Genomic DNA, 25084 nt, shown 5'->3' with positions numbered 1-25084 from the left:
CAATGTTTAGGAAAAAGCAGCTGTCAGCTGAAAAAATCCTCAACAAAAAATAAAGCTATGAAAGTCTAGTATAAAATAGCACTTAATACATCTAAGCTTCAGTGATAATGGGAAACAAACCATGCTGACCCACCAAGAGCCTCCCTATGGTTATGAGTACATTAGTCCAAAAAAAAGGCATACATTATTATAATTAAATTCATGCTTAAAATACTAAAGATATAGTTGAATATGATGAAAGAAACTTAAAAAGTTCTAGTTTCTCTGTGATAGGATTACTTTTAAAAAGTCCTTACTTCTTAAGACCTACACATCTAAATAACTGACATCTTTCTCCTTAGATCCTGTTCCTTACCATCCCTGGCCACCTCCTTCTGTTTTTCAGTTTCTGCATGAACACTGCAACCTCGGTATAGCTGAGGGCAGGTCATCTAATTTGGGTTGGGAAGAAGCACTCTTCTGTCCCTTATCCTTTACACCTACCTCCATATTAGGGAAGACTACATCTACATCTATATTATGTGGGAGAGAGAAATATTTCTCTCTTTCAAGGAAAAGAGACAGCACAATCATCTTTATAAACCAATTTCATCCTTTTCTGTTCTCAGCTGAGGTAGAAAGCAGTTTATCATCATTCCTAAGCAGCTACCATTTATATAGTTAAATATTTTAATGTATATTTTTCTTCCCACAAAATATAACAAGTGCTGTTTTTCAAAACTTCCTGTGGCAAACAAAATTCTTTGCTAAACTTCTCTAATATTACTATGTCCTCTGAGTCTTTGGGGTATGGGTGCACAGGACTAGGATTTAGGGGAAGCTGGGTTCAAGAAATGGTTTGGGAGTGACCTTGGGCCGAGTCCCTTGACCTTTCTGGGGTTCCAGTACTTCATCAGTAAGATGAAGGGGTTAGATGGTCATTATTAAAGCACCTTCCAATGCTAACATTATGATACTGATTGAAGAAGGATGGTATTCTGTAAATGATCTGGACAACAGTAAGCATAATGGAGAATTAGCTCATAACTTGGACCTGTCACACTTCTACTAATGAATCCCAGCATCTTGCTTTTCAGTAACATGCCACATTTACAGTATGTGACTCACTCTGAATCTCTTGGTATTTTTCTTATGATATTCACTTCCTATGTTGGTTTTTTTTTAAAATCATTTACTACTATTCAAAGGATCACTGATTTAAAACTGGGAGGGACCTTAAATGGCTGGTCTAGCCCATTTTACAGATGAGAAAACCAACTCCTAGAGAGTTGAGTGACTTGCCCCAGGTCATACAGGTGGAAGAACTGGCATCTGAATCCAGATCCCTTGGCTCCAAATCCAGCATCTTTCCATTTTACTACATTGTCTTTTAAGTTACCAACTACCTTTTCTATTATGAGGTCATATGTGAATTAAAAATTAAAATTACGGTAATGTGGTTATATAACTCGTGGTCCCTCACATTCACTTGCAATTTAAATATACCCATACACACTTTAGTCAGATATTATTCAAATAAAAAACCAATTAACACTATGAGGTGAAAATATGAAATATTCCCATCTTGTCTCCCAAGTATCTTAGGGAATATGTTATCTCTAACTAACTATAATGTAATCTCTTTGCTGATAGGAATCTTGCTTTAGATTTCTTTGACTGAATAATAAGTAGGATCCCAAGGTTTTCCATATGATTTCTTTTCAATTAAATTTAAGTTGAGAACCATAGCGTTTGGCAGGATCTTTGTCTAATCACCATCACCTTGCCCTCTATCCTCATTTTATACCTGGGAAAACAAAGGGTTTAGGGAAGTCAGATGACTAATATAAGGCCACAAAACTAGACAGTGGTAAAGCCAGGATTAACGCACAGGCTGCTAGACTTCCCAGTCTTTTGTTCTTTATTTTCCCATGTCTTTTCGTCAAGTTGGTGGATTTATTTCGAAGTATCAAAAACATGGTTCAAATTTGCATAAAAAGAAGAGATTCCAGACAAGTACTCACCAGTGAGAAAATTCCGTAATCTTCCAAACTGTACTTCATATTGCTGAGGCTCAGCCTGGCAGGGGGCTGCAGACACTATGTTGGCACAACCAGACTCTGATTGGACTAGGGAAGAAGACAAACATCCATCAAAAATAAGCAAAGAATTACGATTACTAACCATCTAAGCATTGGGTAGTGTTAAAAATTAACCACAAGACCAAACTCTGGAGACAATCAAAAAGGTCAACATATTATATGTTTTTCTAATATCTGCAGGAACCTGTAAAACCATGTACCATTTCACTATCTTTCTATTAAATATATTTCTAATAGTTTCTCTATTACTCTACAATAAAATAAAACAATCAAGATAAGTAAAATAATATTTTTAAAAGATAATGACTCTCTTCCAAGAATAGTAACATGTCTAGTTTATTAATTCATCTGCTATTAGCATTTCAAATATTTGAATTATTGAATTATACTTATGTGCCTGATGTTTCATCTGCCTTGAGAACATTTTTAATCGTGCTGTATTTTAAGACAATACTTAAAACAAAAACAAAACTATGTCAATAACAGCAATGCTTTCCTACTGTACTTGTTCATCTGAAGTGAATCTATCCCTTTCTAAAAGGTACAATAAAACTATAGATTGTCACCTGAATACCAATATATTATTAACTTTAGTTCAAATATTTCCAGATTTCAAAAGGCAAAAGGAGTTACTTAGCTAAAACCAAATTTCCTTTGGAATATAATTATTCTTCTAAATATGAATATCTCTAACATGAAGACACATATGAGGACTTAAGTCCCAGAATCTAAGTTTTGGTGCTGATACAATTTAGTAAACAAGCAGCTGAGTCTACAGGAAGTACTAAAAAGTAGGAAATTCATTCTAAGTCACTGGTGAATTACATCAGTAGGCATCCCTTGCTTTACACGTGTATAAAATGATTATTCTGTCTTCTACAGACAGCTGATTCAAGGAAAACTCTCATATCATTAACAAGTCTTTTCCTGTCTGTTAAATTATTTTTTCTCAAAAAAGTGTCCATGATATAAAGGTGTAAGATTCTGTCTTGTCTGCAAGTCTTTCTCTCACTTATTCCTACTAAACCATGCACCTCTCATCATCCTTACCCTTTTCCACCTTAGCACAGAAGTCACCAGAATATGAGAATGTATGTGGATTTAATCTGGGAGAAGGGGAGGAAGGGAGGTTGTATTCCTTTTAGAACTGTTCTACCTTTTCATCCTCAGCAACCAACGTTGGTACATAAACTGCCATTATTTTAATGATGGCCTTTTTACAAATACTTATCAGTACTACCACAAGATGACTAATAGCTCATGAAATATTGTTCCTTTTCCTTTTAAAGTATGATAAAATTCCATCAACTCCTTTCTTTGGCCTCTCCGAGGAGTATCTTGGAGATATTTCTTCCATTTAGCTGCAGTGTTTCTTTCTTCTTGTTTCATTTACAGAAATAATGTCAAGACTGATATAATTCAGCTCCTTCAATAATATGTCCATTTGATCATGGTTCAAGAATCTCACATTTAGTGTATTAGTCAAAGGAACTTCTTTAGGCAGCTAGATGGCTCAGTGGATAGAGAGTTGGGAAGACCTAAGTTCAAATCTGGCCTCCAACATTCACTACCTATGTGACCCTGGGCAAGTCACTTAACTTCTATTTGCCTTGATCCATTGGAGAAAGAAATGGCAAACCACTCTACTATCTTTGCTAAGAAAACCCAGAAAGGGTCATGAAGAGCTGAACATGGTTGAATGACTGAGCAACAACGAAGTAAATTTATACATGGTCTCTAAAACTCGTATGATTCTTAGCAGCCTTTGCCAGATTTTTTTTTTCCTTCTGCAAAAACAGAAGAGGCCTTACAAGAATAAAGGCCATTTTGTATTCTTTTTTCATGGGTTATTATGGAATATTACCAAGTGGCCTGCCTTCTGGTGAAGAGTCTCTTCACACTTAGCTGATCCTCAGAAAGCCCAGACTGTTGAGGCAAATCTGATGCCTTTACAGAAGAGGCTAGAACCTGGTAAAGCTTATGTTTCACTGACGTATACTTTAAGAATCTGGGGTCACCTCCAAGCCACAATGAAGTATCAGAGGAGTACTTTGTGAGACTAATGAAAGACAAGGCATACAATCGAAACTACTTGGTCCTGAACTATTAAACAAATAGCTGACAACAAAAAATGAGAAGTGGACAATTGAAATGAAATTCACACTAATCATAATAACTACACAAAAGTATAACCAATGTAAAGTTATTGCCAAAACAAGAAGACCAACCCAGCCCAGAAAGTGCCTTGACTAGCAAATATTTAGCTTACTTGCTAAGTGGCAGGAAATGGTGGTCAAAATCACTTTGGAACAGATGACAAGACTATTAAGTCAATAAGCATTTAATAAGCTCCTATTATGTGCTGAATAGATGATGGACAATTTTAAGTCAACAAGTATTAAGTACCTACTATATTTGAGGCACTGTGTTAAGTACTGAGGAGTAAAAAAAGTTACTGCTCTTAAGGAGCTCAGTTTAATAGGATATTTCATAAAATGGAGAGAAGCAGTGTAAGATATGATCAATTTAAAGAAAGCTAGGCAAGAGATGAAATTAAGCAAAGTTATCCCAAGGGCATTTAAGTGCAGAAATAGAACAATGACCAATAGAAGAAAAATGGAAAAGATCTATGAAAATTACTTTAACAAACTGTTTTCATCACTAAGGGGAGGGGAACTATCCCATTTGTACTGAAACATCACAGTTCCACATGTGCTTTTGGGAGTAGTAGAAATGGCATTAAAGAGGACAAAGATGGGAAAAGTGGCCAGACTGGACCATTAGACTATTTATTACCTGTGAGATTAGCTGCCATCTCTTCAGGAGTCTGAGACAGCCGCAATCCTTGTTTTAAGGGGCCTTCTGAATCTACATATTGGCGTCGTTTGAGGTAGCAGGATACTGCCATCTGAATCTGTTCTGTGCGTACTCGTTTCATGACCTCCAAAAGGAGAAGAAAGGTAATAAACCATATATAACGCAAATCTCTATTTTAGCTTTTTCTTTTTAAATATCAATTATGAAGACCATGGACAGCATATAATTCCAAGATAACCATTAAATTCCACTTTAGGCAAAAATGTCAATCTTGCTCATCAAAGCTTTCGTTAGAACTGTTAACAACGAATAAATATGACTGGTTTGAATTTTAAGTCCCTTTATTTTTCCTGATTGGAACAGATTCTAATTAGCACTCAAATCACATACATACAAAATCTCTCCAAAAACCTAAAACGAGACAGGAGGTTATGGGGGAAAAAAAATCTAGAAAACATAAAAACTGGTTCCTTAGACTCTGAGTAAGACAGAAAGTTAGTAATTTGGCAGACTATAAAATATATCTATTTCAAATCAAAAGGAAAAGACTGCCAACATTATTTTACTCTGAAAACATTGCTTGAATATCCTTTTTCTTCTCTCATTATTAAGTACTATTTATGTAAAAACATTAACATAGTAGCAAAGTATGGGTATGTGTTGGAATTAGGCTTAGAAAAAGCAGTATCTTTAAAAAAAAGGTAGAGTTAATTTTCCACCTTCAAAAAAGTAAAAATGTTATTGGACAATGATAAGCATATCTAGCACATATCATTTAGTTAGAAGTGAAGAAAGGGCCCAGAGTAGGATTATAGTTAATTTAGAATACATGTCATTTTCCCAAGTGTACATACTAATCATTATTAAAAAAAAAACAAACCCAAAACAGAAGGGACATAATCTTTTTGTGAGGAGCTACTCTTCATATCCTCAAAGTTTTGCTGAAGGGGAAAGTAGAGGCTAAGAATCAAGACCTTGACTAGAGCAGAAAAGAGCTACTATACTCCCTCCTCTCCTTCTCATTCTAGAAATCCTGGCAAGGGAGGGCTAGAGGAAAAGGAAGTAGTCCTTCAGCAGCAGTGATAAATAACACTGGACTTCTTCCAGATGAACCAGAAGATCTTTCTGCTATTGCTAGAAAATCCTTGCTCTTAGAATTAACTTGTGGAGAATTATGATGATTGGTTCACAAAATCACGTATCTAGAGCTAGAAGGAACCTCGGCCCAACCCCTGAGTGACTTGTCCAACGCCACATAGTAGTAAGCACCAGAGCTAGAATTTGAAGCTTTGACTCCAGGGACAATGCTTTTTCCATTGCAGCAACTAAGCCTTGCTACATTTCTGAAAAGAAGTATAGCCCTGCCACTTCCTAGTTAGGCATAATCCCAAATCTCCCAGTCTGCTACCAACACTTCTTAAGCTCTTCTGAAAGGTACACATCTTAAGCCCTCCTCATACCCAATAATTTCAAGCATGTATAATAATTCCTCTCACACACCACCTCATCTTTGCTTACAAACTTTTCCAGTTTCTCTGTTGTTAATTAAGGTCCAGCCTCACATAGGATTTAGAATGACAAACATTAGTGTACTCAAGGAGTAGGGGATGGGGTGGGGTGGGTGGTGCTAGACACAGATGTGATGAGGGTCTTAGTAGGGAGGGACCTCAGAAGTCATCTTGTCTATCTCCTATATGGAATACGATTTCTATCTATAACACTCCTCACCATCCCCATGCCCAATGTTTAGTATCTACTTGAAAACCTCCAATGATGGGAAACTAAGACCAAACCACTTTAATACAGCTTTAAATATAGTTTCTTTAAAGACCACATAAGGAGCTAAAATACGTGGAGCTAAAATCTATTTCTCTACAACTTCTACCCATTGTTCAAAGTTCTGTCCTTTGGAGTCAAGCAAACAGATCTAATCCTTCTCCTACTTAACAGACCTGCAAATATATGAAGATAGCTATCATGATACACTAAATCTTCTTTTCTCCAGACTAACTATAGTTCCTTTCAATTGTTTCATGGCATGGCTTCAAGTCCCGTCACCTATCTAGTTACCTTAGAGGCAGTTGGTAGCACAGTTAATAAAGTACTGGGCATAGAGTCAGGAAGACCTGCTTACAGCCTCAGACACAGACTAGCTGTGTGACCTGGGCAAGTCACTTAATCTCTGGCTGCCTCAATTTTCTTAATTGTAAAATGAAAATCATAAAAACACCTACCTTTCAGGGTTATTGTGAGCATTAAATGAGATATTTGTAAAGTGCTTAGCACAGTGCCTGGAATATAGCAAACATTTAATAAAAACTTCTTCCCTCCTTCATTTTCTTCTGGAACTGGTCCAGTTAAACAACACTCTTTCTAAAATATGGTGCTAAGAACTGAACACAATATTCCAAATGTAAACTGACTATACCAAGAGTACAGTGGGACCATAACCTCACTATGTTTCTATTAATAAAAGTAAAAATCACCTTAGCTTTTGTGGCTTAGTCTTATCCTCTTGATTATACTGCTTGTAGTTGATTAAAACTCCTAGATCTTTTTTCACGTGAACTGTTGTCTAGTTTTGCCTCTCCATCACGTACTTATGCAATTCTTTTTTTTTCCTAAACATGAGTATAAGTATGCAAGGAGACACTGTATGCCCACAATCTTCTCCAGCAGACTGTCCTCTCTATCATTCCTACTATTTCACTAATCAATCATTTCCTCTCTAGTGGCTGCTACCTACAAACATGCCCAATTCTCATGCCTCCTCCTCAAAAATTCCTCACTTGATCTACCCATCCCCAATAATTATAATTCTGTATTTCTCCTCTTTGTGGCTAAAGTCCTTCAGAAGGCCATCTACAACTGAAGTCTCCACTTCTCACTCTCTTATCTCTTTTCAGTCTGACTTCCAACTGTATCATTCAACTAAAAACGCTTCTCTCCAAAGGCATTAATGATCTCAATCCTCATCCTTTTTGACCTCTCTGCACCTTTGACACTGTCAATCACCCTCATTTCCTGGATACTCTCTTCTCTCTAGGTTTTTGTAACACTGCTGCTCTCTTCTGGTTCTCCGGTCTTGATTGTTTCTTCTCTGAATCCTTTGCTGAACCTTCATCCAGATTGTGTCCAATAATTGTGGGTATCCCCCAAGGCTCTGCACCAGGCCCTCTCCTTTTTCTTTTTATACTGTGTTTCATCTGATGATCTCATTAGCTTCCATGGTTTCAACTATCATCGCTATGCAGATGACTTTCAATCACCTTCTTATCCTTCCCTAACCTCTGTCCTGGACCTTCAGCCTTGCATCTCCAACTGCCCATTAAATATCTGAAACTCTATGTCCTATAGATATATTAAACTCATTGTCTTTCTACCTAAACCTTCCCCTCTTCCTAAATTCCCTATTACTGTTGATGGTACTATTATCTTCCCAGTCACTTGGGTTGTCAACCTAGGTGTCTCCTTCAGTACCTCATTTTCTCTCACCACCTCCCCAGCTCCTCCCCTCCCCCCTAATCAATTCTCAAGTCTTGTCAATTTCTACCTCTAAAGTATCTCTTGTATGTGCCCTCTTCTCTCCCCTGATACTTTAATCACTCTGGTGTAGGCCTCATCACTTCATGCCTGGACTATTGTAATAGCCTGTTGGTTGCTAGCCCTGCCTCATTTTTTGCCTACTCCAATCTATCTTCCACTCAACTGTAAAATTAATCTCCCTAAAGCATAGGATTGACTGTATCACCTTCCTACCCATTCAATAAACTTCAGTGGCTCCATGTTACCTCCAAGATCAAATATAAAATCCTGTTTGGCTTTTAGAGCCTTTTATAACCTGGCTTGTTCCTAACCTTTCCAGTCTTTTTACACTTTATTCCCCTCCACACCTTCTATAATCCAATGACCTTGCTCTCCTTACTGTTTCTTGCACAAGACACTTCCTCTCCCAAGTGAGCATTTTCACTGGCTATCTCCCATACGTGAGATGCTCTCCCTCCTCATTCCTGCCTTTTGGCTTTCTTCAAGTCTCAGCTACCTTCTACAAGAAACCTTTCTCAGTCCTCCTTAATCTTAGAGCTTTCCCTTTGAGTCTACCCCCAATTTATCCTGTATATATCTTAGTTGTTTGAATGTTGTCTTTCCCATTAGATGGTGAGCTCCTTGAGTACAGGACTTTATTTTATTTTATTGGTCCCTTTTTATATCTCCAGTGCTTAGAAAGTTCCTAGCTATGTTGTTGTTCAGTTGTGACCCCATTCGGGGTTTTCTGGGTAAAAGGGTAAAGATACTGGAGTGGTTTGCCATTTCCTTCTCCAGCTCATTTTACAGATGAGGAACTGAGGCAAATAGGATTAAATGACTTGTCCAGGGCCACACAGCTAGTAAGTGTCTGAAGCCAGATTTGTAAGCAGGTTTTCCTGACTCCAGGTCCAGCATTCTGTTCATTGTGCCATCTAGCTGCCCTGCCTAGCTATAGCAGGTGCTTAATAAATGGTAGTTGATTAGACAACTGTGTGAAAGAAGAGGCAGAAGAGAAATGCAAGGTAAGCAGCAGAAAGCGAGTGTGTGCAAATAATAATGGCAAGAACAAAAACTATTTGCATCCATTGAAAGCTAATTTTTAGAGGATAAGATTTTCTCCTTAAATTAATTATAAATAGTATTCTCTGTGAAACCAATTCCTGTAAATTATGACTTTTTTCAAGATCAGACAGTAAACCAACTGTAGAGCTTAATTAAAAAATTCTAGCAATTAGTCTGTTGCTCTAACTATACTGACAAATAAACAACCACAAACAATCCATTTACTTAATAGTTGTTTCCAATGCACACATATTTCAATTGAATTAAACACACGTGGACGCATACACGCACACTCTTAGTTTCAATGTCTAGCAAAACAAATTTTCCCCTCAAGGCTTATTCCCAGAGAAAAGTAAGATCCACAGATGAATGCGTATATACCTTTAAAGAGACTTTGTTTCATGAAAATACTTAGTCTCAACAACAAAAATGCTCATTTTTTTTATTTAAATTTTATCTTATTGATGCCTTTTGTTTTATATGATGTTTATTCCCAAATACATTCATCTCCATTGAGACATCCTTTGTACCAAAGCTTTAAAGAGCAGAAAAAAATCAGTTCAGTAAACCAACAAATTGGCAATGTATTACGGTATATATGGTATTCCACATCCAAAGTTCCCCTCTCTTGCAAAGAAGGGGCAATAGTGATGGTGGCACATGTTTGGGGTTTTTTCCCCCTAGGCCAAGTTTAGCCACATTTTAGATTTTATTACATTCATTTTCTTTTTTGTTCTTTCCATTTATACTGCTCTACATTGTATATATTGTTTTCCTGATTCTCTTTACATTACTCTGCATAACTTAATTTAGTTACAATGCATGATAAATTCTGTTAAAGCCTCTTATTTTCATTTCTTTCTGTATTTCTTGTTAATTCTGCAAAGCTTATTTTATTAGCTTGCTTAACCCAATAAAATACTTAAGGTTATAATCATTAAGTTTGTGTTTTACTTCATTCATTTTCTTTGTATTTTTTTTTTAAATAATGCTCTTCTTTTAAGTTCATAATCTTTCCCTGGGATTAATTTTTGCTTATACTTCTTTGATGCTATTCTATTTCCACAAATTCTTACAAAGTTCCGCCTCATCCTAAGTTCCTTGAATTTACTTAAATTATTTTTTCTTTTCTTTTCTTTATTTCTTCCCCTTTTTAAGTTTTCTTTTTGACCCACTTAGGTGTGAAGTTCAAAGTCTTTCCTTTCTCTACTCTTATTTTAAATACCATTCTTTTGCTGTATCATTTTCTAAGAAGTTTTCCTTTGCTTTAGCTTCCTTATTTCTTTTCCCTTCTAATCTGCCCTAAATTCTATCCTGTTGCACTGGCTATATACCTTTATTTGTCTTTTTTTAAAAATTTTATTGTGTTCCTCATGCAGGTAGAGCTTCTGAAGTATCAAGTCTAACCTCCCTCTATTCCACTTGCAGAGCTTACCTCATATCCTCTCTATTTTTTGCTCTGTCGCTCTTAGAAGCATTAGTTCATGAAGGAAATAATGTGGCATGGTAAGAATCATTTTGTATCCTAAATTATGAGGCCTGGTTTTGACATCTATCCTTGAAACATGCACTCTACCCCTAAGCACAGATTATCCTCTCTCTGGTTCTATATACTCCCTGCTGCATTGGTTGCTTTTGGAGACTCATACATCTCCTTTTCTGGGAAGAGATGAAGTCTCTTAGAATGCCTCTTTTCCCCCAGATGAAACTCATTATAAATTTTTGGCCTCTTTCCCACACGGTACACTTTAGGGACATACTTAACTTTCTTTCCCCCAGTCCAACTCATCCTCTTTATTGGTTTTATCTAATTATCCTGTACCTTCCTATACCATTTGATAGATTAAAGAAATATTCATTTCTTCACTATGTACTTGGGGGGAGGGGGAGTGCAACTCCCCCTCCACCTTCCTAAAACATGTAATTTCTATTTTTGCCTCCTCCATAAGACATAAAATTTGTAGGATTTAGTCTATGGAGTTCCATTTTTTCCCTTCCAAACTCCTGAATCCTTAGTCCTGTAGGTCCTTTTTGTTTGTCTTTATTTTTTTTACTCCTCTAATTTGCCTTTCTCTTACTTCTCTTTGGAATATGTGTGCAATTGGAACATTCTGTTTACTTACTTTATTTTTACAGGAATATTTCAAAAGGCTTTTTTAAGTTAAAGGTCCATCATTTTACATAGATGATTAGGGATCAGTTTTTCAGGATATGTTATGGATTGCAGCATGAATTCTTTTCATTTTTAGGCTATCTTATTCCATTCTTCCTCTGATTTCTCATGACTATGGAGAGATACTGAGTTAATCAAATTTAGGTTCTTTCACATTTAAAGTTCTCCTGGTTGCTTGTAAATCCTCTTATGGTACTGGGATTGTCGAACTTAACCACTACATTTTTTAGTGTTTCAGCATGGAATTTTTCTTCTGTTGGATCTGTGGACCCAAAAGATCATATTTTGCTGCTTCTATTTAAAAGTTCTGAACAGCCTTGTGTTATTTTCTACAGTATATACAGGTTCTTTTATGTTCTTCTAGAGAAGAGCTATGATCCTTAGGTTAATTCTGCACATCAAGTCTTCAAGGTAAGTTGCTTTTGCTTATATGGAATTCATGGTTCGTTTGCTTTTTTAAAATGTTGCCCTTTGCTTTTCTTCTGCCAAATTCATAGTATTTTTGTGTGCCAAATTTTATTTTCTTTCCCTGCATTTCAACTCATCATGTTTTCAATTTTTTTCTGTCCTGCTGTTTGTTTTAAAATTCTGCATTCAGAGCTGTGATTTCCAATCAAATTTCCTTCCTAATATCTTGTTTTAAAAGAGATTTGCTTTCTTTTGTGACCTATTCTGGAACCTTTTCCTGTTGTTCCATGATCTCTGGAAAAGCTGCAGGATTCTCATTTTGATTGGGGAATTTTGGTTCCTCTCCTTTCATAGCATACTTGTTTAAAGTGTTTTGGCCTCTTTTTCACATTTTTATTCATTTTCATTCTGTCCTTATGTGCCTTTCCATTGGCTTATCAGTTTATGATCAACTTACTTCAGCTTTCTCTACCGTGACCCTTTGGTACTTTAGCCTTCTTTTTGTGTTCCCAGGCACCTCTCTCTGATTTTCTTCCTTACTCTTAGGTCTTCCCCCTTTTACTGCTTGCACAGATCCCCACTCTCCTTTTACCTGGGTGGAGGGAGGAGGTTTGCAGGGGCATGAGAAATGGGCTGGATGCCTGACCTGAATAAACCCAGCTGCATTCCCTGTCCCCTTTTCCTCAGAAATGGAAGTTTTTCTCCCTCTAGTTCTTTCTGCCACAATACTCAGCTGTCCATATCTTCTTTTGACTTCTGTTGCTCTCTCTTTCCTTTGAGTGAATGGGGAGAATCAGTGCCTGCCTCCCCTTGTGGGGTAAAGGAGGAGCTCAGCTGAGTCACTGATGTGGAAAAACAAGGAAAGCACCCACACAGTCAGACCCTGACGCAAATACATCCAAGAAGAGGGCATTAATAGGAACAAGCAGACTTTTTGCAAGTGAAAGTCCATAGTAAACCACATCTCTACTATTATACAACTGACCAAAAGCTGTAGAGAAGACAAGATTCCATTGTTTGTTGACTAAAAAACTTTTGCTTCAGTAAAGATGAAGCCTTAAAGGTTTTCTTCCAAAAGGTTCCTGGCAGGTATGTCAAAATTATAAGACTCAATCGAAGATATAACAGAAATAAGATTGTCTGATGACCTTCTGATTGTCAAGTAAGGCATAAAAAATGGAAGCATGTTTGCCAGAGGTATTTACCAGTGTTATGTGGGAGTTCCAGTGAAGAGTCAAAGTCGAAAAGAGCTTCTCTATAGATGAAGTCCTCCAGATACTTGTGTACAGATGACATTGTGCTAGTTAGAGCAAGCCCTAAAACACTGCAGAGCCTCCTGGACAAGATCCATAACCACTGAGAAGAGTTTGTCCTAACAAGCCACTCAGAAAAAACCAAGAGGGTAAAAAATGCCTATCCTATAGACTATGCCATGCAGTTGGATGGACAATCTATAGAATTTATCTATTTATCTTGGACAAACTCTGTAAATGGAAAATGAGTTGTGTTCAGAATTAAGAATGCAGGCTAGACTGTCTAGAGAAAATTGAAGAACTCCATTAACGACTCCAAATATCTCCCTTAGATGAAGACTTCTCTTTTTGTTGTTTTAAAGTAATTTTTATTGATATCTTTTGCTTTTATTCCAATTCTTTCCCTTATATCTACCAAAGAGCCAACTTTTATAATATAAAGTAGGAAAAAAGTTCAGCAAAACAAATCAAAACATCAAAAAAGTCTGATATTATCTGCAGTATTCTACACCTACCTCTGCAAAGAAGTGAAGGTGGTGTTAGGGCTATTTTTCTAAAAACACACCAATATTCTACTGTTACTACATGCCTGCAAGTTATATAACATTTCAGCCTCTGAAAAATTCACATTGATTATCATACAGAAAGCTACAGATGGGCTCAGGATGAGTGTAAGCAAGTTGTAACACAACAAATAAGGAATAGCAAAGAACTGGAGAAAAGGAGGCCATCAGAGTAACATATATTTTTAAAATGGGCTGATCATATGGTGAGGGTGAAGGATAATTGTTGGAGAGCTTTCCAGTGGTATCCACATGATGTCAAAGGAAAATAAAGATCTTTTACACACTGGGCAAACCCCCTGTGGTTAAATTCTGGGAGGACACAGACAAGAGCTACATAGAATGCAACCAGTCCTTCCCTGCTCTCTCTGCATCATTAGAATGAGCATCTATATAGTTGCTTATAAAGGACACAGGATAAAAGTGTGCATAGGGCAGTACAAATACACTAATACCACCAGAAAAAAAAACTAATGAGTTTTTTTTTAATTGAGACAAGTTTTACTATGGGACTAAGGGTCTGAGAATTGTATATTGGTTTATTTTCTAGTCAACTGATAGGGGCTGGAGGAGAGTCAAATAGTCAAGCTAAAAATTCAACTTAATTTGGGTTCAGTATTTTATCTATTTATCTTATTATTAAACTGCTTTCAGTCTAGAATAAGATAAATATTCTATCTGAATATATACAAAAACAACTTCTTGGTTTCTTCATACTCTTTGATTCTATTATTAAATGTCTTTTTCTGAATAGGAACAGAGATTATGCTGACAAATTAACATCACCTTGCTTCCAAAGGCATTATGTATGGCATCCCTTAGTAACCATCTTTTGGAGCCATATGCTACCTGTTTTTAGAGCACCCATTATTATACCAAAGAAGTTTGACTGAAAGAGTATTATTGAAATGAGAGTCAGCCTTGAGTCCCAATCTTGTTGCTAACTAGTTATGTGACCTTAAGAAAGTCGCTGACCTCATATTTTCTCATCAATAAAATGAGGAGACAAATAATAAGGTTCACAGTTTATTCTAGTTTAAAACAAACTCTACCTTAAGGGCTTTTAGCACAGATGGCTCCTAGAGCTGCTGATATATCATCCAGTTTTTAAAAAATCCATTAACAGTCTAATGTGTGCAAGGATTCGTGCCAGATATGGGGGGATATACAGATAGAGATGATAATCTTACTCCCAAGGAATTTATAATTTATTGGGGGGAGGGAGGGAAGAAAAGAGAAGTATATTAAGAAATGAAGTGTGAAGGGCAAATGGAGACAAAATGACAAGAAATTTAAGGAGGCTCAAAAGAGACATTCTTCCATTATGTTAACAATAAACTACAAAAGTAGAAAGTAACACGTGCTATTAGTTACAAACCAGCAATTATTAGCAGGTTTTACTTAAATGTTCTGGATAATTTACTTTGTAAGGTTTGTTGGGAAGTGTCTATTGTTGCAACAATGTTTCAGCTCATTAATACTTGCAAAACAGTTATGGAAATATACAGGGTGCTAGGGGGCGCAAGGAATAGAGTATTAAGCCTGGTGTCAGAAGACTTCCTGAGTTCAAATCTGGCTTCAGACACTAGCCGTGTAACCCTGAGTAAGGCACTTAACCCTGTTTGCCTCAGTTTCCTCATCTACAAAATGAGCTGGAGAAGGAAATGGCAAACCACTCCAGTATCTTTGCCACGAAAACCCCAAATGGGGTCACAAAGAGTCAGACATGACTGAAAGAACTCAGTAACATAGGAATATACACACAAAAGACAATGAGAAAAGAAAAATGACTTTCAGCTGGAGGTGAGGAGTAACGTGGATTATAGAAGGCTTTGTTCAAGACATGGCACCTAATTCAGAGCTTTAGGAAAGGTGAGGAAGGTTTAAATAGAGTATCCAAGTACCATGGATAACATAAACAAAGATAATGCAGCTGGGAAAAGATTTGTACAGATTTTCCCCTTAAACATTCCTTTTCACAATAGGTTTTCTCAAGGTTCAGTTCAATTACTATTGATCCTTATTTCCTTGGTTACTGGGGGAAATCTCAATAAAAATGAATTTATATATATTTTGTATTTACTTATCTGCATACCCATTTTTCACCTTTGCAATATCTCCTGAACACATCTCTAGTGTTGGCCCTCATCACCTCAGTCCTGGACTATTCCAATAGCCTGCTGGTGGGTTTGCCTGTCTCAAGTCTCTACTCCAATCTACCTTCCATTCAGCTACTAAAGTGATTTTCCTAAAACGAAGGTCTAATCATCTCACGCTCATACTTCAGTGGCTCCCTATTGCCTCCAGGATCAAATTAAAAAGGCTCTATCTGGTATTCAGTCTTTGAAACCCAGCCACCTCCTACCTTTCCAATCTTTTTCTACCTTACTTCCTCATACATACTACATGATACAGTGACACTGGCCTCCTGGTTGTTCCATGAATAAGCCAGATCCATCTCTAAGCATTTGTCTCCCATGTTTGGAATATTCTCTCTCCTCTCCTCCAACTACTGACATCTTGCCTTCCTTTAGTCCCAACTCCACCTTCTATAAGAAGCCTTCCCTAACTCCTCTTAATTCTAGTGCCTTATTTATCCTACATATAGCTTGATTTGTATCTATTTGTTTGCAGGTTATCTCATGTAAGTTTCTTGAGGGCAAGCATTATCTTTTACCTCCTTTTGCATCCCTGCTTAGCACAGTGCCTGGCACATAGCAGGCGCTTTATGAATGTTTAGTGATCGATATAATGTTAGCTCCTTGAAGCTCGGACTGTTTCTTTTTTTCTTTTCTGTCTGTCTCCAGTGCCTTGCAGTTCCTGCTACATAGCAGTAGCCTAATAAATACTGGTTGAATGAAATGGCAAAACAGAATAGTAATTTTAATTTAGTCAAGATATAAATAAAGTATGTGAAGGGAAGTAGTATGAACTAAGGCTACAGAGGGTAGATTGTGGAGGACCCTAAAAACCAGGACAAGGAGTTTATATTTTATTGGGAGTAGGCAATGGAGTGCCAGGAAAGAGCTGGGCCCAGAGCAGTGATGTGATCAGGGTTATGTTTTCCTCATTTGTTGGACTACAAGATGTCTAAGGTCCTTTTTAGCTTCGATGTTCCATGATCTCACAGGAGGATTACTGTGTTAGTGGAATGAAAAGCAGATTGAATGAGGGCAAAGAGATTGATAGGCAACAATTTAAGTGAGAACCACAGCTGTTGTAGTGAGAGAGACTGCCAACCCTGAAAGGACTTGTCAAATAGATGGGTGGGCTGAGGAAAGGGAAATAGAGTCAAGTTGACTGGAAGGTCTCAAGTAGTGGAGGATCAAATCGTGGCAATGTTGTCTACAAAAATAATGGGGGAAGAAAAGCATCATCAAAGCAAACTTTTGAGCCCCCATATGTGAGGCACTATCAATCAATCAATCAATACCTGATATTTGCTTATTAATCACTTATTATATGCCAGATACTTGGCTAAGTACTGGGATAAAATCGAAGCAAAAGTATAAACACAGTCCTTGCCCTTAAGAAACATATAGACTTATGGGGGAGACAATCTGTTAATGAATAGGCACACATACAATATGTACAGAGTAGAAAAGAGGTAACTTTAGAGGAGATGGCTCAAATGATTGGAGGGGACTGGGGAAGGCCTCTTGAAACAGGCAGCATTTGAACTGAAAGAAGTCAGAGATGTCAAGAGGTGGAGGTGAAGAGGGAAAACATTCCAGGAACGGGGACAGCCAGGGAAAGTCATCAAGGGCAAAAAATAGCAAGGAGGTGGTGTCACTGGACCATAGAGTGAATAGAGAGGTGTAAGATTGAAATAAATAGTAGGAAGGGGCCAGGTTATGAAGATCTTAGTGCCAAACCAAAGACTTAATATTTGATCCTGGAGGTAGAAAGGAGCCAGCAATGCTTAAGGAGTGACATGGTCACACCTATGTGAAAATCCCTTTGGGATTTCCCAGAATGGGAAGAGACATAAAGCAGATCAACCAGAAGGTTACTGCAATAGTCCAGTGTAGACTAGGAATCACACAGGAATGATATTACTAAGTTAGAAATGACAAGATTTAGCAATTGATTGTATATGTAGAGTGAGAGGGAGGAGTAGAAGTGAACCCTGAAGTTGAGAGTTTTGGGGAAAAGATAATAAGCTCTATTTTGGACAAGTTGAGTTCTAAATGCCAATGAGAAATCCAGATTGAAAATATAGGACTAGGGCTCAGATAAGAAACTAAAGTAGGAAACACAGATCTGAAATAATCTCCATAGTGATAACTGAGGAGCTGAGGAGATAACTGAGACAGTATAGAGCAAGAAAAGGGCCCAGGACAGGCTTGGCGGCATATTCAAAAGTTAAGTGTGACCTGGATGAAGAGCCAGTAAAGTTTGAGGAGTACTCCAGGAGGAAGGAGAAGGAAGAACAAGCAATGTCAGGAAACCCCAGAGAAGCAATGGCAAAGACTACCTTACAAACTCATGTTCTTACCAGCAATCTAAAAGAAAATCTTAAAAAGTGCTAATGATTAATAAAAGAAGCTAAATTGAAAACCAAAAGTTATTATACTAATTGCATTCACCAATCAATCAGCATTTATTAAGTCTCTGTCATGTGCCAGGCACTGAGCTAAGTGCTGGGGATATAAATACAAAATAGAAGGAATGAATGAAAAACCATAGATTAAGTGCTTACTATATGTGAAGCACTGGAGTTACAAATAGAAAAAGCAGGTAATCTGTCCTCAAGGAGCTTACATTTTACTGTGCCATCGAAATTGAAAACAAAGTCAAAAAAGGTTCCAACCTAGGAAGAAAAAAATTGAACATCACAAAACAGAGTTCAAGCTGCATGTGATCTGACGAATTCAGTCAACTTGGCTCCCCAGTTTTATTTTCCTTAGAAGCTGGGCTCACCCTAGAGTCTGCATTAATTTGCTCCCTGACCCCACCCAGTCACCCCTTAGACAGCTATCAACTAGCTCTGTAAAGTATCTAGCTTAGGGAAAATTACACTATTAACATTGTGTCCCAACTAAAAGTCCCAACCAGGATTATCATGAGGAGGTCAGAGACTATAACTTACACGTCTAAGTAACCTGATGTAGATGATGATTAGAGAAGAGTTCTCTTTGGGTCATAGGTACAAGATACAAATTAGGAGATCTATATTACAAAAGCAACGCTACAACTAGTTAAAGGAAGCAAACTGAACAAAGTTTTACTGCACTGACTTCCGCTAACTTTAAAGTGATAGCAATTTTCAAAATCCACTCTCTTCACAGATGGTTTACCTAAAAAAATGCTTTTTACAGATTTTTGAGGGGGAGGCACGTCCCCTTAGAACCTACAACTTTTCAGCAGCAGAATCTGCTCAATAACATAGAAACTCATTTTGCCAAAAGGAGCAAAATGTCTAGTAGTCTAGTTGCTACACTTCTAGACGCCTTGTGTCACTCGCTGGTTAGAAAGGTTTGCTGATGTACCCACGCTGAAGAGCTGTAGAGTTTGACCTTGAATTTGGTTAAATGTAAACGGGGGGAAGTGTTTTCTTAAAGTTTATTCCGGGCTCCACCACGTTTGTCTCTCGGGAGCTGTCCTTTACCCAACTCCGTCCCCATCATGACTTAAAGCGAATCCCCCTCCTGCCCGGTCGGCTCTGGATCCCCGCTCCGCGGTCCCTCCCGCTCCTCCGGCGGGGAGGATGTGTCTGTGTCCGCCGGGGAAGGAGATGGAGGCGGCAGCGACAGGCAGATGAGAGGGCAGGGGCAGCCAGAGCGCCGTCTGCCTTCTTTCCTCCCGAACCAGGCCGGGCGCCGGAGGCGCGCGGTGCCCTAAGCAGCTGCCCGGTGCTGGGCGAGCTTCGGGGGCCGCCGCCGCCGCCGCCGCCGCCTCCCCCACCCCCCATGCGGCCGGGAACAGCAGCCGCAGCGCGTGCCCCGCGCTAGGCCTCACACCCGCGCGCCGGCTCCAGAGAGAGGCGGGCGGCGGCGGCGCTGCCCCGCTCTCGGCCTGCGCGCGCTCAGGCTCACGACCCCCCTCCTTCCCGCCCGCCCGCCCCACACTCACTGAACATCCCAGGCGGCTTCGGCTCCTCCTGCCGCCGCAGCCACCCGGAACCCGCCGCCTCTGCCTCCCTCGCCTCTGCGACACGTTCCCACCCGGACTGCCGATTCAGCCCGGCCCCCAGCTCCCGGTCCCCGCAGCCGCCACTGCGGCTCGAGGCGACCGCTCCATGACTGACTGACACGGAGCGGGCCGGCGGGGCTGGGCCGCTCAGACCCTGTAACGCGCAACCCCCTCCACCAATAGGCGAGCGGCCTCGGCGATTGGCTGGAAATGCCTGGCGTGCGTGACTCCCCACCCCTCCTCAGCCGGCCGGCGGCGTCTAGGCGGAAGGAACGTAGGCGGAGGTCCTGGGAACCTACCCACGTGGTTAGCAACGTGGGAATCTGAGCTTCTCCGCTGTGCAAGGGTGTTGAAACGGACTGCTCGGTGGGACGGTCAGTCAGCCCACCTTTCTTCTTCGTTCCTCTTCCGCAGGGACACCCCGTCTGGGTAAGTGTAGACCCCATTAGGGTGAGGAGTCTGGAGGTGGTCGCTGTCCTTCCTGGGAACTGTCCTTCCTGACCCCGCCCCCTCCTCTCTTTGCGGGACTCAGATTAGTTATATCAATAAAGCATTAATTGAATCCCAACTATGCCCCTGTACCTTAGCCTCTGTGCTTTTCGGTACGCGGGCGTACTTTGTTGCATCTTAATTTCTGCCGACTGTCTCTTTACCCCCGTTTTGTCATCTCCGTTACAGAGTCACTGGGGACGTCACTGGGGACAATTGCTTAAGCAGCCAGTCAACCTAACTGTATAATATTGGAAATTTTTGTTTTGTAAATTTACAAAAAGTCTATTTAGGGTGCTTTGAATAACAGGTGTAAACAACTGGAAGTGTCTTTACATTTAAAGAAACCATTGCTTTTCCCAATGGATCTTTGCCTTCAGGAATGTGACGAATGTACTGTTTTCATAGAAGACGTGTACAGAAATTCATCACTTAATTTTCTTCTGATCTAAAAAAGAAATGTGAAAACAAAATTGAGTGTTTTGATTTCTGCGAGACTGTATGTAAGTTCATTCAACATTTATTTCGAACGAAAGTAGGTCCAATCCTGAGGCTAGTAGAGAAGAAGAGAAGTTGGCAAATGAGAGTAAATCTTGAAGCTCACTGAAACAGAATGTTTATGTGTGTGCATATAGTGTAGCTTAGTGAATTTTTGTCAGGATTTTCCTGTAGTTCATGGAACTTTGTTAACAGAATCACAATATTTTTATATTTATGTTTGTTGATGATAATAATGTACTTTTTCTAGACATTAACCTAGATAGACTATTTCATGTAAGCCCAATTGATAACTGTGTCTTATTGTCTTTTTAGTGCTTGTGAGGTTTGCTCTTAATATTTTTTTCCCCTAACATTTCTTATTACAGAGAGAGTATTTGTCATAATGGCTGCTATTTATTCTGGTATATCCCTTAAATTGAAAAGTAGCAAAACTGCCTGGGAAGACAAACTGAAATTGGCTCACTTTGCATGGATTTCCCATCAGTGTTTTCTTCCAAATAAAGAACAAGTAAGTCTAAACTGAGGTGTTTCACAAGATTTTTTCTTTTTTGGTGTTAGTGTTATTATGAAAATAGTTTTGATGTAGTGGACATACTTTGAGAGCCCCTGTTCTTGAGTAATGTTATATACTTAGGTTTTGATATTATAATATAAGGTGTATGTTATACCTTAACTTTGAATTGTTGCAGATCAATACTTTGTCTGCAATATAGAGTTTTAGAATTGCCTGAAACACTGAAAAGTTAAATGACTTGCCAGGGGTCACAGCCAGTATCCATCAGAAGAACTTGAACCCAGATCTTCCTGACTCAGCAACCAGTTTTCTTATCCACTTTGTCCTGTTGACACTTGTGTTAATTAAGATGTAGATAAACTGGATATAGAAGGCATTTCCTTAAGGTCACATAGAAAATATGATAATAGAATCTAGGTTGCTTCTATTGAGGAACTTTTTCTACTCTTCATTGTACATCCTTAGTAATAGTAATAACAATAGCTTATTTGTACAGTACTTTAAAGTTTACAAAATATTTAAATATATTTCATCCCCACTTTTATGCTCACAACAACCTTTTGAATAATCTTACTAGTTATTGTTGTGACTGTTGTAAAGATGTAGAAACTGAGGCACAGAGAAGTTGTGAGTTGGTATGGAGAATGGAATCGCATCAAACACTTAATTGCTGTGTGATCTTGGAAAGTGACTTAACTTCGCTGGGCCTAAGTTTCCTCATCTGTAAAATGGGGATAATGATAGCACCTGCCTCCTAAGGTTGTTGTGAAGCTCAAAAGAGATAATACGTGCAAAGTGCTTTGCGAACCTTAAAATGCTACATAAATAAATGCTGCGCATTAGGATAGAAAATTTTAATTTTTTTCCCCAGTCTGCTGTATTTGAGTTGATCATTGATATAGAACAAGAGCATTTCTCTTTCTGGTTTTTATATATATCTCATTTAGGAAGTTATATTTATCATTAGGGTCTTAAGAAAACCTGAAGGTCTTCAGGTTAAGAAGTTATACCATGTGTAACAACTTGGAAAGGTTGATCAAAATATAGTTTTACCAAGAGGAAAAAAAATTTGTGATGATCAGCCATGGTTTTTGAAGTTTTAAGCTGCTTAAAGCCAGGGGCCATATCTTCTACTTACTAATAAAAATGATACCATTAATATATAAATGATACTCCTTATCTACTATCATTTGGACACACATATTAATTTATTTTCTAGAAATGGTGATGGTTTTGCTGTGAACTAACCACATTGTCTCTTCTGGTCCCCCTTGTGATCTCCTGGTATCCCTTGTGATTGCAAAGGTCAAGAGCTAGCACTAAGTGTGTGGTCCAAGGCTATGGAACAAAGCAGGACTTTGGCCCTTTGGATTTGAAGACTTTGTGTTCTGTAATACCACTAGTAAACTATCTGATATATTTAGCCACAGATTAGATTCCCTCCAAGTTTTCATTGATCATTTACTATTTGCCAGTATTCTATTTCTGGAGCATCTACAGTAGCTGTTCTCAATCTTTTTGGTCTCAGAACTTAAAAATTATTGAGGACCCCAAAGAACTCTTGTGTGTTATATCTATCAGTGTTTACTGTTTTAGAAATTAAAAGCAATAAATTTTTATGAGTTCATTTAAAATGACAATGATAAACCCATTACATGTTAATATAATTAACATTTTATACAAAATAAATCTTTTCTAAAACAAAAAAAATAATATGAAGAGAGCTGGTGTTTTACTTATTTTTGCAAATCCTTGTAATATCTGACATAATAAAAGCCAGCAAGATTTTTATATCTGCTTCTGCATCCAGTCTGTTGCAGTGTTCCTTTAGTGAAATATGTGGAGAAAACCTGGCCTCACACAGATATATAGTTGGAAGAGGAAGGCATGTAATAGACAAATAGCATCTTAGTATTATTATCTAAATAGTTTTGATGTCATGGACATACTTTGAGATCCCTTGATCTTTTTTTTTTTTTTTGGCAAGGCGGTTGGGGTTAAGTGACTTGCCCAGGGGTCACACAGCTAGTGTCAAGCGTCTGAGACCAGATTTGAACTCAGATCCTTCTAACTCCTGGGTAGATGCTCACTGCACCACCTAGCTGCTGGAGAGATCCCTAATCTTCAGTAATGATATGTACATATGTCCTCAGAAGCCACCATATGATGATTACAATCTCTCATTCCTTTCCCTCAAGTAACATTGAAATAAAAAGGATGCCATATAGGGACACACAGAGAACTGTACCCTGTTCCAGCAATCATCTTCTTCACCACTTATCTCAATTCATCCTATTCCTAACATTTATAACCTCATTAGTAATGTTCCTACAGCTTTTTGTTAGTGGTCAATAAATCTGATTTTGTAGGTGAAATTTGTTTTGCCTGAATCTGCTTTGCAACATGACAGTTCCCTGCAACTGCTGTTGTGCCTTTGAAATAAAATGTAATTTAAAGATGAAAAATGTGAGGGCTTCAGCAGTGTTTTTTCCCCTCAACTCTCAATGAAGGAGAAAAAAGTTCAAAGGGATTTTTTTCTTTGGATTTTTACTTTTTTAGAAAAATAAATTAAAGTATGTAATTATCTCTCAAAGCTCTTATTGTCAAAGTTGAATTATGAAAGGTGGATTTTATATGACAGATATTTGAGCTTAAATAAAAGTTTTTTAGTTTTGGTTGTTTTTTTTTTTTGGTGAAACAATTGGGGTTGTGACTTGCCTAGCGTCACACAGCTAGTGAGTGTTTTGTGTCTGAGGTCACATTTGAACTCAGGTTCTCCTGACTCCAAGGCCTATGCTCTATCCGCTGCACCACCTAGCTGTCCCAAAAGTCTGTTTTAAAACCCCGCCCCCCATTTCTTAAATTTTTGTTATAAATACTACATGTCATTTTTTTCTAATGAAATAATATTCTTTTCACAATATTAATTCCCTTCAAATGTAGGTATTACTTGACTGGGCAAGACACAGTTTGGTTACATATTACAAGAAAAAACTTGAACTGAAGGAGGACATTGTTGAAAGACTTTGGATCTACTTGGATAACATCCTGCACAGCAGAAAATTACAGAACCTCATCAAGAATGGAAAGACAGTAAACCTCCATTTTTCACTAGCCAAGGTAATGCTTACTCATGTTATCCCACAAATGATTTTTATTTTCCCTTGCACCCCGTTGTTAGTATCTTACATCTCAAGGTAGCATGAAATGATTTTCTGTTTGAAACTCAATCAGTAAGCCTTTATTAAGTATTTAAAATGTCAGACACTGTACTAAGCTAAGCTCTGAGGATACAGAGAAAGGGGAAAACAACCCTTGCCCATAAGGCGTTTACATTTTAATGGGAGTGTAAAAGGAATAGATACATACAAGATACAGAACAGATAGAAGGTCACAGATTAAGGCTGAGAGCAAGACCTGCTGGATTGTGATCTTCATAGACCGTCAAAGTTGAAGAAAGTTTAGCCATCTAGTCACCTCGTTTTACAGAGAAGGAAACTGAAGTCCACAGAGATGGAATGAGGTTGCCACTAGTGCACAGAACGCCAGGCATGGAGTCA

General features: G+C 38.3%; 2 protein-coding genes across 2 annotated transcripts in view; one reads left to right on the top strand and one right to left on the bottom strand.

Moving 5' to 3' along the window:
- Positions 1 to 20202, bottom strand: part of TAF5L (TATA-box binding protein associated factor 5 like) — a 31430-nt gene extending 11228 nt beyond the window's left edge. The window contains exons 1-3 of the mRNA XM_021000429.2: positions 19961 to 20202; positions 4878 to 5022; positions 2004 to 2108 (exon numbers count right to left, since the gene is read on the bottom strand). Coding sequence (XP_020856088.1) covers positions 2004 to 2108; positions 4878 to 5019 — 247 coding nt within the window. The 5' untranslated portion in view covers positions 5020 to 5022; positions 19961 to 20202. The remainder of the gene's footprint in view (positions 1 to 2003; positions 2109 to 4877; positions 5023 to 19960) is intronic.
- An 81-nt stretch (positions 20203 to 20283) lies between these two features.
- URB2 (URB2 ribosome biogenesis homolog) overlaps positions 20284 to 25084 on the top strand; it is a 41409-nt gene continuing 36608 nt past the window's right edge. Inside the window, exons 1-3 of the mRNA XM_021000427.2 lie at positions 20284 to 20449; positions 21376 to 21518; positions 24468 to 24644. Coding sequence (XP_020856086.1) covers positions 21393 to 21518; positions 24468 to 24644 — 303 coding nt within the window. The 5' untranslated portion in view covers positions 20284 to 20449; positions 21376 to 21392. The remainder of the gene's footprint in view (positions 20450 to 21375; positions 21519 to 24467; positions 24645 to 25084) is intronic.

Source organism: Phascolarctos cinereus, unplaced genomic scaffold (genome assembly GCF_003287225.1).
Source record: "Phascolarctos cinereus isolate Bilbo 61053 unplaced genomic scaffold, phaCin_HiC Scaffold_5;HRSCAF=322, whole genome shotgun sequence".
Lineage (NCBI taxonomy): Eukaryota > Metazoa > Chordata > Mammalia > Diprotodontia > Phascolarctidae > Phascolarctos > Phascolarctos cinereus.
The sequence above is the reverse complement of the archived record's forward strand: the minus strand, read 5'-3'. Positions and strand labels throughout refer to the sequence as shown.